The sequence below is a fragment of the Taeniopygia guttata genome, chromosome 1 (assembly GCF_048771995.1).
Source record: "Taeniopygia guttata chromosome 1, bTaeGut7.mat, whole genome shotgun sequence".
Lineage (NCBI taxonomy): Eukaryota > Metazoa > Chordata > Aves > Passeriformes > Estrildidae > Taeniopygia > Taeniopygia guttata.
The window spans coordinates 100,633,065-100,646,054 of record NC_133024.1 but is presented as its reverse complement, the minus strand read 5'-3'; the positions used below and the strand labels follow the sequence as shown (position 1 = coordinate 100,646,054).

The following is a 12,990-nucleotide window of genomic DNA, read 5'->3' as shown; positions in this document are numbered from 1 at the left end:
GCTTTCTATGCTTTAGTGCTTGTGTCTGATATGCTGAAAATCTAAATAAGATCTACAATATTTCCTGTGTATGGTACAGTGCTGTGGGGTGGTGTAAATTGATCCTGCAGTGTAGAATGTAGAAGAGGGTGTAGAAGAGGGCAGTTGAATGTAAGAGGAGAGAGGTAGAGGTTTTTGTAATGGGAAGAGCTCATTCAAAGCCATCACCTGTCTCTGATGCCTGTTTAATGTAGATCTCATCTCATTTGCAGATGATATCAAACTGGGGGAGCAATTGACATGCTTGAAGGCAGGGCTGCTCTTCAGAGGGCCCCAGACAGGAACATTATGGAATCCAGCAAGGACAAATACCAGTTCTTGCCCTGGGAAGGAGGAATGTTGGCAGATCTGAAGAGTGGGTCCTGATAAATTTGGGAGCAACTCTGCTGAAAAGGACCTGTGGGTCCTGGTGGGCAGCAACATAAACACGTGCCAGTCTTATACCCTGGCACCAGCTCAGTGAACAGCATCCTGGGCTCCAGTAATAGCCTGCAGATTGAGGGAAGTGGTAATCCTTCTTTACCTGGCACTTGTAAATCCACATCCAGAATAGAGCATACCATCTTGTGGATGGGATGAGAATTTTGCATAAAGGGAAGATATTGATGAGCTAAAGCAAGTTCTGTTCCTCTGGAAGCTGGAGTACATGCTCCCTAAGGAGATGCTAAGGGAGGTGTGGGCTTGTTCAGCTTGAAAGGAGGGTTTTGGGGGGTCCTTTTGCTACTTAAAAATTGTTATCCAGGAGATAGAGACACACCCTTCACAGTGTTGCCTGGTGGGCAGGGCAGGAGAGAATAGATGGGATTTGAGAAGAAAGTTCCAGGCAAGGTATAAGGAAAATTTTTGTCACTATAGAGTCAGTCAAGCAGTGGACTTCTGCAGCCTCTGTCCTTTGAGTTTTACAAAACCCAGCTGCCCAAACAGCCTTGAACAGCCTGGCCACCTCCACTCAGAGGTGAGACCCTGCTCTGAACTGAATTGGAGTAGGGACCTTCTGAGTTCCTTCTCAGCCTGAGTGGCTCTGTGGCTCTAGGACAAAGCTTGGAGCCAAAACTGGGTTTTTTCCTTATATTTTAGGACGTTGTTATAAGCAAATGGTTCAGCCTCTGTAGTGTGTCAGTTACCTGTCTAGAAAGTGGAGGTAATGCTGTTTGTTTCCTTCAGCAGCGTTTCAAATTAAGAGATATGAAAGGTGATGATATTTTGGATGCTTTGTCAAAGTGGGTGTGGGTGGCAACAGAGTTAGGCTTTTAAAGTCTGCCTAAGAAGCTGATAGAGAAGGTACTGTGCATCTCTAGCAGTAACTGTGAAGCTGTTTGGTGTGGATTTACTTTCCTGAAACCCCACCATATATATTTTCGATATATATTGTCAATCCCCTTAAAAGGTAGTGAGCAGCAAAATGTGTCAGTGTTAGCAACAGCTCTGACAGCAGTCTCGCTATATGCTTCTGCCAATTATGGTAACATTTGTCATATTTTCCTAGTTAATAGTTTTTTCCTGCTATGGTGGTTGTTTCTGTGGTCTTCTCATTGGAGGGGAAGCAGACTTAGCTGCCTTTACATTAGGGACTCTGTACTGGTTCTGCCCTGTGTATCAAATGTACAGCTCCCTGCTTGGTGAACTGAAACATCTATTTTTTTCCCTCCTCACACTTTTTCAGGTTTGGTGGTCTTTACTAAGAGATTTTTAAAGCTGTCCTACAATTTTCACACATAGATAAGGGGTTATTTGAAAAAGAAAAACATTAGTGCCCATTGGAAAAGGTTACTGAAAATTGCTTTCTTTTTGTGGCATTTCAACTTCGTAAGAGTCTTTGAGGTAATATTAGAGCAGGCAGAGGTTGTGCATAGAAGTTTTAAGAAATCTTGGGAGCTTGAGATTTAGAATATTCTGTAATACCTTTTCTTAAACTGGATCTTTTTTTCTTTTCCCTTTCTACCTGTCTTCTGCAGGAAATAAAGAAAGACATGAAGAAAGAAAATACTGCCAACAAACCACCAGAGAAGCCTATAAATGAAGTTTCCAATGGAAGCCCTTTACTGTTGTCTGAGACAATTATTAGAACCAACAAAAAAGGTATAGTATATGGACATTAAATGCATATTAAATTCAGGACCTCCAAAGAACAAAATGTAAACATTTCTTGTTCCTAGAAATAAAGCTCAAATCTATTTAACTGAAAAGGCATAGCAGGAATAATAGAAAAAAAAAAAAATTGTTGTTGTCTTGGACTGGCATAAATGGATGCATGTCTAATACTTCCACATTAATCTGCACAGACATCCCTTTCTTTTTAAGGAAATCCCTCCTCCATACATTTAATTAAGGAAAGTTATATGAGGAGATTGCTAAAGCTTATTAAAGTAAGGAAGTGGCAGCTTGCATATAGGAGGGCTTTGCACAGGGATGTCAGTCTACATTCACATATTCATGCTTATCTGGGACAGAGAGCTATAAAAAGGGAAAAAAAGTGGAAAACATACAACTTAATGCATTAGTTTCTTGGGAAGTCTCTTTCACTGTCTTTCATTTGAGGATGGAATGTGTGCTCTTCATGTCTGACTTGACTCCCAACGCAGATTCCTATGTAGGGTTTTGGATGGCTAAAATGAAAGCCTCCAAATCTTCTGTGTCATTCCCTAGCTCCCTGCCCCGCTTTCAGAACTATCAGAACAAAACAAAAAATTGGGAATTAAAACTGGATTTTTCTTCAGGTTATATTTATGCTCCTGTTTGTTTGTAGGAGGACAATTGGGTCTGTGCAAGAGATGTGCCATAATTTTTTCTGCAAGATTCACTCGACAGTTTCTTGCTTACTGTCTTATACAGAATAATCTGCTGTCATTAATCATTGCTGTAATGTAATTTCCATTTTAGTGTGTCTTCTATACTTTTAGGATTGTTATGGACATTTCCTGTTATGTATTATCAGCTAGCATTTTATTTGAGCTGCAGTTTCAGTAGAGGTCTTATACTTAAGGTTTACAACTGCAAGTGAAGAAGAACTAATAATTTTTGCAAAATGTTTTGCTTCCTTTAAAATGTGAAGCAGACTAATCTCTACCTCTTTTGCAAGGATTGATATCCTCTGAAAGAAAAGACTGGAAATAAATCTCAGAAAACTTTGTCTTTTGAGCTTGCAATTTTGTCTTGAATCTAGAGACACATCCAAAATTTCTGCTTTGGGTCATAAGTTTTTCAAGCAACAGCAGAATTAAATTACGAAGAATTATTATTTTTCATGGCTGCTATACAGAACCATATGAGTAGTTGGGAAATTATCTAGGGACCAAGTTTGTTCCATATTGCTTCAGCTGCTATTTGGAGAAGGCTAATAGCTGTGGCAGATACAGAGATTTGTTTCAGTCACAAGGGGATGGCACTCCAAATGTGGTTCTTAGAGCATTTTCTCCTCCTTTTTCTTCCCTCTGGCTAGAAGCTTGAAAGGATTCAGGAGAGAAAGATTTTTCTGTCTCTAGCTGAAGAATACAAAACATCATATTTACTAAGATAAGAAAAGCAAAGTCTGACATGAAGATCTGTAGGTTGAGGCAGGGGTAAGGTTTGGAAGTAGCAGAATTCGTATTAGGATGTTATTTCATTGGACTTGGTTGGTGGGGATTGCACTGCTCATGGCCTCGTGTACATCATGTCAGGGTTGGTTCACTGTTCATGTTGGCCACTTCTCCACAGCCATTTCTGTTGCTGCAGAAAAAGCAGGTACAGATGGTCATGATCTGGCAGCACAGAGAGGATGCACAGGGCACAAGAAGGCAGGAGAGCTTCCCCTCGTTTTTCCTGGGATCAGTTTGAGCATGGGGGCACATGGTAGCCATGGTAACCTTTTTTAAGTGTGGAAAGTTTAGCAAATAGTTGCTGCTGTGTTCAGAAAGAGTTTTCTAAGATCTATGTGGCCAGTCTCCTTGTGGAAAGTGTTGCCGTATTGTATTGAAGAGGGAGCCCTTAGTGCCGTAGGTGTTATTTTCTTCAAGTGTTCTTGTCCTGGGATTTTTATCAAATCCTAACTCAGTCTGTTTACTGATCACAGAATGTGACCTGAATGACATGAAAAAGGGGATGGGGACAGAGTGTTTGTGTTTGGTTCATTGGTCGGTTTGTTTTCTTGTGTTCTCTTTGTGGTTAGGAAGTGAGGAGGACAGGGATGCATCTAAAGGTCTTTAGCCACTGTTCAGCAGTGAAAGTGGTAGGCAGTATTTTTTATTTGCTTGGGCAATGTAATCCTGCTGCTTGCAACTTCAGAGCAGATCCAGTGATGGGGGAGTGAAGCATTCTGTGCTGCTGCATTGCTTTTATTACTAAGATGATGATAATAAGTGCTATTCTACTGCTGTGGTGTTATTTTGTATAGTTTTACTACTTAACTTGGCTGGCCTAATTTAAGTGTCAGCACTTTAGCAGGCATTTACATTTTGAGGAGAAAAATCTTGGCCTCTTGGGCATCTGGCTTGTAGAGAGTTTTTCCTTGAGAAATATTGACAAGTGTCCAACAGTGGTATTCAAGGAAAACAGCTAAGTTATTTGTAAGAAACATCTAAGTAACTAAGAGGAAAATAATGAATTTCTGAACTAAAAATGTATTTAGGATCCAACTTTATATTCTGGTATTTATTTCTTAGTACTGTATTGAAATTAGGGGTTCTAATAATAAAATCAGTGTGGATTGAAATAAGTGGCTGCATAATATTTATGTGCTGACTGGGGTTAAACCATGACAGTAATGTGTGTTGGATTACACATGTAGCATAGGAAAAAATTAAAGTTGGTGTAATTCCACCAGCAGTAGCCTACCTGGGTTATTGCTTCCATTACATAGTGAGGGTTACAACTGGTTGTAAGTCACCATTTGTGATTCACTCATGTTTTTGTTACAAAGGCCAAGAGGAGACGGAAGGATTTGATTTTTTCTGCTTTTCCTGTGGGCAGTAAAACCAGAATATGTCTCATCCTTTAATGTTTCTTGTTGACCACAGATATTAGTGACCCAATGGAAACAAACAGTAGTGACCACTGCTGTGGTGGATGTAATTTAGGAAATGCTATGGAACTTTTGCTAAATCACTGTTGGTCAAATTACAACACTTATCTTCCTAGGTCAGGTATTTTAATATGTATTGATTTTTCAGATAGGCAGGGCTTCATTTTTTCTGATTTATTGCAATGACATATCCAGATTAATGAGTAACTTCCATATAATTCAGGTGGCTCTGCCTTAGGCTGCCTATTGGCAAAACCTGGTTTATACCTGCCTAATTAAGATGTTGAGATCTGCTCCAGCATGTAGTGATGGCAATTAACATCCAGGAAACTGAGCATTTTAATTTAGCACTGCAGTGGGTTCATTCTTCACCTGTGAAAGGCTCAGGAAAGGAGTTTGCTGGAGTGTAGGGATGGGGCTGGGGAAGCATGATGGCCTTGTGCTTTCCCTGGCTGTTCCCAGGGCTGCAGCAGCTCTGGGCTGGTTTGATGGGTGCTTCAGGTACTGCAGTGCCCAGTCTAGGGAAAAAGGCTGTGGCACTGAGGCACCTGTCTGAATCTGTAGGAATGTCAGATGTTGGTTGGCTTGCATATTCATTGCCAGAAACTGGGAGAGATTGTTCTTTTGCTTCTTCCTATAGTTCATAAGTCAAGAAAATCCTTTTCTCACCATGAGTGGGTCTTTGAATATAACTTTTCCCTGCTTCAGATTTTTTGTTGTCATAAAGAATTATTGTTCTAAACTTTTATAAAGCTGGTATTTAAACAAATATATTAAAAATAGCCTTTTGCTATTTAGAATTGGTATTGTTGCACTTTGGTAATAGCAGCATGGGAAAGCCTTTTCTTCACTGAGAATATTTTCAGATTGTTTTAAAAAAGCAAAACTATTGCTATTGTTGCAATTATTTAATAACATAAGAAAATTACAACCAGGTCTTGGAACAGAAAAACACTGAAAGATTTTTTTTTTTCCTTAAATGCTTTTCCAACATGGTGAAATTCCATTCTAAGTTAACTTTCAAAATCTAAACCAAAATCCAAAGTTTTGCAACTGTTTCAGATCTGTCATAAATACAGTATGATGTTCATTCAGGTATAAAGGTACATAATGGAAACTTGCTTTCAATAAGCTTTAAGTGTTAAATGGCCATAACTTATTTTAGACTAGTTTTGTTTTGATTTTTGAGTATCCTATTTTGAAGTATCTTATTCATTGTGCTGTTTTGTATGTCTGGGAACAAGAGCCCACTTACTTAGGTCAAGCTGCAAAACTGGAACTGATAGACTGTATTTTTTAAATAAATGGAACAACAATTGTTATATGAGTAAACATATTTGAGGCAAAGATATATTGCCTTGTCAGATATATTTGTTTTCTATAAACTGTAATTGCAGGCTGCATTGAGCCAGCAAATCTGGAGCAGTTTACCACGTGCTACATGCTCTTAATCAAAGCCAAACACTGAAAGCAAGGAAAGTTTTTTCTAGTTCTCTTGAGAATTATTTAATTTACCTTCCAGCCTACATTTAAATAATAGAAAACATTTGCATGCAATGTTAAAAGGGAAATTTTATGTAAATAAGTTTGATGATATAATAGGTTTTATTTAGGAATAAATAAAAAGTCTGTTATATACAAAATTGAGATTTAAGTCAATTTTTGTAGATTAGATAAATGAGAAAAATATTTTTTAAGAAAAATGCTTCATCATTTTGTTTGATAGTTTTTTGATTATTTGGATATAAAAAGGTACCCCATTTATTAGAAACACAGGCTGTTGCCTTCTCAGCATATGAGTGTGTTGACTCAATCTTATATTAAATAATCTATGTAAGTTATGATTCTGTAATATTTTTCAACAGAAAGGCAAACTTCAAAATCTTTTTCATAAAATATTTTATTACCAAGAAGTGTAAGTGACTGCCTTCATTGTGCTTGATGAGGTGTCTGACCCTCAGTATGGTCAGCTTTAGTTTTCCTTTCTAACACAGTAACTTTGAAGGCATTGATCTTTCTTTTGTTGAATTATTCTTCTGCTGTTTACACATTCAGGCCTTCCACAGACAGGCTTTGGTGTTCCCTTGCAAATACTGCCAGCTTCAGAGAAATTATTGCTAGCAGGGAAAAAAATCCCTTTCATTTTGAAGATCAGCTAATTGGTGTATAATCAGTATACAGTTTGCACAAATATGCACAAGAACATACTGCTCAGCCTATTAAGGTTAAAATATGCATGCAACATATGACACCAACCCAAAACGAGACATAAAAAAATTAATAGCACAGGAAACTTGAATGTGCAAAATATTTATCCTTTGAGTTTAAATACCATATCTGCATATGGATATGTACTGTCTCAGATAATACACATTTCCTTTAAAAGTACTGTTTTTTGAAAATAAGGGTGAAAATTATCCCAGTATTTAGGTAAGCTACACTGCCCTGGAAGTCAATGCTTTTAGTTCACAGAGGCAGGAAAAGACATCAGTCTGAGCTGGACGTGTGGTTGACACTGACATGATTTTTTTTGTGGCTGGAAAAAACATCTCAGTGCTGACTTCTTAGCAAGAGTGGAATGGGTACTCAGTCATTCTTTTCAAGAACATCTTGTTTATGAGTTCAATTTAAATAATGACTTGATATAAATAAAATCTGAATTTCTTTTCCTGTGTTGTGGTCATTTGCTACCCTGGTATTCAGTTAAAGTTCCATAATCTATCTAAGATAGATTTCTGGATTTCTATCTATATAAGATTCCAGTATCTTGTTCCAGGAGATAATTTCTTTTCTTGTTATTTAATGTGCAGTGCTCCCCATCTTTTTATTTATCCTAATTACTTACCCTTTCTTTTCAATTACTCCTTTCTTGTTGTCTTCAAAATGCATGAATGCTGAGCTCTGACTTAGTTTCTGCAATTTAGCATAGTTGGATCCATCCACTGATGTGGCATTGCTAATATTGTGAGGTTCTTTGTAGGAACAGCCTATAGAAAGAAACAAGAAGTAGAAATCACTCTGGGTTTGAAGTGAAATTCCAGGTTAATTCTATCCTCTGAATATCTGTTTGCCTCAGTAGCTCTCTTGTGTGTCATATATTTAGCTTTGGGAATCCCATTTATGGACCATGCTGGGAAACACTAAACAGAAACACAGCCACAGCATCAAGGAGCTGTCTATAAATACACCTGTGTGTATATTATGTATGAAACATGGTAACAGGTAACTAAAAAAAAAAAAAAGAGTAATGCAAGAGAAGATGCAATATTTGGGCAATTTGCTAGCCGGATGTTTTCAGGTTTCTTGTAGACAGAGCTCACTTGTTTTAATAAAACATTTAGATGTGGATCTGCATTTGGAAACTGGGAGGTTGGTATGGAAAAAACTGGGACAATGTTTTTAGAATTTAATTTTATCCTGTTGAATGCTGGACAGGACAGAGAAGAGGCAGAAAATGACCATTTCATATGAAGCCTAAAGATATGTGGGAGAGTAGTCATTGATGAGCATTCTCAGCAGCTTCCAGATGAAGCAGAGGGAGGTAGTTATGGAAACAGATGTGGGAATAATTTGGTTTTTTGGTTATTTTTATTTAAGCTAGACCCAGAATTATATTTGTATCAATGGAAAAGCAGAGACAAGTGAATTTTTAAGGAAGAGAGTGAGAGGGAACAAGTGAAGTGGTGGAACAGGGCTTTAGGGAGTGTTGAAAGAATAAGGAGAATAAAGTATTTTTGCAAGTAATTTGTTTATGCACATATCCAAAAATGCTGCAAAAATGCTGTTGAGGAACAGTTTAGAGAGTGGCAGCTTCTTTTTCATGAACACTGAAAAATTTTTGTATAATCAGTTAAAGGATTTTTTTCATTTCTAAAAGCTTTGCAATACATTTTACATGCCCAAAGTATAAAATTGTCAGGTATATAATTTGTCATTTGTACAAATGTCACTTTTATCACAATATGTGAAAACTGCCCACAAGGTACTAGTCTAGAGCAAACATGTTGTCAAACTCAGATGCAAAATGTTTTTCTATTCAAATTTATATTGAAATCTCCTATAAAGAATGCAAAATCCAATAAAATATGCTGGTTGGTGAAGTAACAACAGCAATGAAACCTCCTCTTGTCTCAAAACTACCTTTGTCCATCACAGAAGTGGCTGCTGGTTTTTCCACGAGGTTCTGCAGAGAAGTGTCTCCCTGCAGCCAGCAGCTGTGTCCCTCTCAGTGTGCTGGATAAGTCACTTGGCACCCAGCAAGGCCTTGCTGCCCTTGAGGTCTGTCCCTGACCTTTTGCCTCTGGACTGAGCTGGCTGTGTCTGTCTCCTTTAGCCTTTCATCTTGGTGGTGTGGGATTTTTCAGAAAAACATAGCTAACTTGATTTTCTGAAAATTAGCAGATCAACCTTTCTCCCCTGTCCCTTCTTGCCTGTAATTAAAGAATAACATAAGATGAGCAGGGTGTTCACCAGATGCTGAGCCTTGGAGCAAGACTTTGGGATCTCTGTGTATTTCCAGTGCCAAGACACATCCAGCAGCTGTGATAGGAGGGAGCTGGACTTCTTATTCTGTGGTAGATACAATGAAAGCAGAGGAGAAATGCAGGGATAATGTTGTGGAATACAGAGCACAGCTCTATCTGGACTGAATTTTGGGGTCAAGAGAATATACTTTGACTGTGCAAGTTATATATTTTCCATGAGCTCTGAAACTTTGCAGGTATACTTTAAAGTGGGTCAGTAACACTTTTTTTTTTGTTGTTCCTTGAGTTACCTTGATGAATTTGTAACTGCTAAGTTAAATATGCCCAGGTAAATGTTCAAGCACACTGACAGGCAGATCTTAAATTCAGAGCTCCTTTACCTTTGCATGATGGGGTGGTAGCTGGGATGGTGCTGTGTTGATTTTGAGGAGACAGAGAACGAGCTTTTCCCATGGGCTGGAACTGGGGCTGTGCAGCTGTTGTCATCATTTCCTCATGGCTTGTAGATAAGAGTAAGCTGTGCTATGTAAGTTACAGCACTAATAACCATCCTGAGGTAGTTGAAGGTTTCTGACTCCTGGACAACCATAAAATCCTTTGAATTATTTCTGGGGTTGTAGGTGGGAAGCAGGACCTGTCAACAGCTTCCTTGGGTCTCATTCAAATTGCAGTATCATGCAACATGAATTGAAGGCCTAAATAATTTGGCTAAATGATTGATATTAGAGTTTCTTTTTTAGCCCATTAAGCCCCCACCCATATAAAAGATTTTTGGATGTAGGTGAAAATTTAATCTAAACATATGCCTTTGTATTTGTACTTTTTAAAAAAAAGCTCCATACTTGTGCTGTCTGCACTGACATCAAGTGACTTATTCTGCTGCTGTTGAGTCACTCCAGTGTAGAAAACCTATTGACTTCTGCTTGAACCAGCAGAAAACTACAATTATTATTCAAGACCTTCCTCATCTGATGGAATGTTGTTCTTAAACCGACGTTGGAACAAACTGCTGCAGAAAGTGGGTAGAATGTACATAGGAAAAAGGAACTGTGGCTGCTGGTAAGAAGGAGCATCACTGTTTGGATGGCTTAGGAGAGCTGAGCAGAGTTCTGCTCAGAAGTATGCTGTCCTAGGAACCTCTGAGCCAGCTTCTTGTGGGGGTTTGGATAGCAGTATGTGTCTGGGGACAGGCTTTAACTCTGAATGCATTTTGCAGAGGTATTTTTCACCTCTGCTTTTGCCCTCTCCTTTTCCTACATGCATACATGCAATCTCTAGAGTGGTTTAAGCAAAGCTTTGCTGTTCTCTGCAAGTGGCAATAAACTGTACAAAAGCTATGCCCATAAGGCACATTGTTTGGGCTCTTTTATGATGTATGATAGATTCTATGAAACATTTTACTTTCAGGAATTGATACATGCTTTAAAACCAGTCTTCTGATAAAGCACCATGCCTGGAATAAATTTGTCACCACATTCATTTTAATTATTTTTCACACACTGTGTGAAATACTTCGGTTCATTGGGTTAAAAGCCCCTGAAATTGGGGAAATTTGCCTTGCTATAACTAGATTTAAAAAACACATGGAGGTATCAGACAATGTTGACAACGCATGACCTGGATTATCCTGAGTAAAATGGCATTTTTAGCTATTTAGGCATTCAGTTTTCAAATTCCTGTATTATGTAGGTGCAGTAACTTGAATAACAAGATAGTTTGCCTGCAAAGGTATATTTCTAGTTTCCACTGGTATGAAGTTTCCCAAATTTTATTCATTGAGTACCTAATTTGTCTTATTTCAGTATTTTCTTCTTTACAGTCTACCCTACAATTATCAAGGTGCACACAGCATGGGACCCTGTGCTGTTATTAGTCATGTGTTGTGATGTATAGTACCATTTACCCTGTTTTTTTTATGGTTATGTCACTGTTTTCTAATGTTATTTCCCAGTTAAGATGCACCAGTCATTTGCATTAGTTCCTATTCTATATCTTTCTGCATTCCCTTTTCAAATATAAATACATGTTTGTGCCTGTTCCTTTCTTGCAGTTAATTTGTGGAATGATCCTCTATAAAAATTCAAAGCATGTTGCTGATGCTCGTTAGTTTCTAAGCTCATTGGTAGAGGGGTTGTGCTTGACAAGGGAGTGAAACGTGGAAGTGCTGACAAGTGGCTGATGGCTGATTCTTGGCCCCAAGCACTGGATTGAGATACGAAAGATTATTATTATTATTATCTGTCACACAGCAAGAGCCATTATTTCCTAACTTCGGCGCCGACTTTATTTAGAAACAGAAGTGGAGGCTGGGCAGAGTTCCTCGTGGTGAGAAGCAGCTCCCTGCAGATGCCCAAATTAGCTGGGAATGATTGTTGAAGTCAGCAGAAGTGTTATGCTACTGGCAGGGTCCTCTGTCTGTGCTGCATTGCTCTGGTGAAGGCCCTCATGACTTCAGCTGGTACTGCAGCATCTTCTGTGGCTGTGTGTTTGGGAATCTGCCTCTCTGTTCCACAGACTTCCAGTGAGCACTGGCACCACTGTGACAGCCCAGGATATATCTGCTTTCCCCCAAGAAATACTTGGCTGTTTCAGAATCTGTTTCTGATATTGTTTTGTCTAGAGACCAGTTTTTACCAGGGAGTGCTCAGCCTAGCACTGAAAATATGCTACTGTGGCAATTCACAGATTAATACCACACTATTTTGACTTTCCATGAACTCTGTTCATCATAATACTGTTGCTTAGAACACAATTTCTTAATATCTTTTTTCATTATAGTATGATAATATTTTTATTAGTGATGAGTCCAAGCCTGATGCCATTGTTAAGATCTCTTTGAGGATTTCAGGCATTTACTTAGTATTTCCAAGCCAGTTGTCCTGTTCTGTACTAACATGTTTCATGACTATACATTTAGTACCAGATGTACTTTGTGCTGGCTTCTGTTAGACTCCTGTTAGATTCCAGATGTCCCTGATCTATAGAGTCTGGTATCTAACTCTGCAAAAGCTGCAAGATGCAGTGTCAGCCATTTTTGCTTCATTTTGCAACTGCAGTCATAAGACTCGGTGTTTTTTAGACCTAGGAATTGTTAGACTAGTGACTCAGCATAGTGTTATCCTAAAGGTCACAGTTACTTCTGGGAATTCATAAGAGGTCAGGAAGTCTCCAGGAAATTATTTTAATAAAAAAGGTCCAGTAACCTTAGAAAAACGAAAAGATTCAGTCACATGTGTGGCAGTTACGGAGCAAATAGAGTAGTGGAAAACAAAAGTAACAAATATAAACGTTAGCCTGAGGCTGTAGTTTCACGAAGATGTTAAGCTTGCATTACCACCAAAAAAAGAGTCATTTTCTCCTTTTTGATTCTTCCTCTGTTCTGGTACAAATATTTGGCTACATTGTGGGCCAGATGAGGAAAATTTTTAAGGTTAGCATTAAACTAGCAAGCGAAAAGCTTGTTTTTAA

At 38.4% G+C, this 12,990-nt stretch overlaps 1 protein-coding gene across 10 annotated transcripts in view; it reads left to right on the top strand.

Moving 5' to 3' along the window:
* Window positions 1-12,990, top strand: part of SH3KBP1 (SH3 domain containing kinase binding protein 1) — a 210,863-nt gene that overhangs the window by 75,293 nt on the left and 122,580 nt on the right. For all 10 annotated transcript variants that reach the window (XR_005981493.2, XR_012057801.1, XR_012057802.1 and 7 more), the window contains one exon: window positions 1,995-2,118. Coding sequence is in view for 4 of the 10 variants with exons in the window: in XM_072934443.1 (XP_072790544.1) it covers window positions 1,995-2,118 (124 nt within the window). In the remaining 6 variants the exon portion in view is untranslated. The remainder of the gene's footprint in view (window positions 1-1,994; window positions 2,119-12,990) is intronic.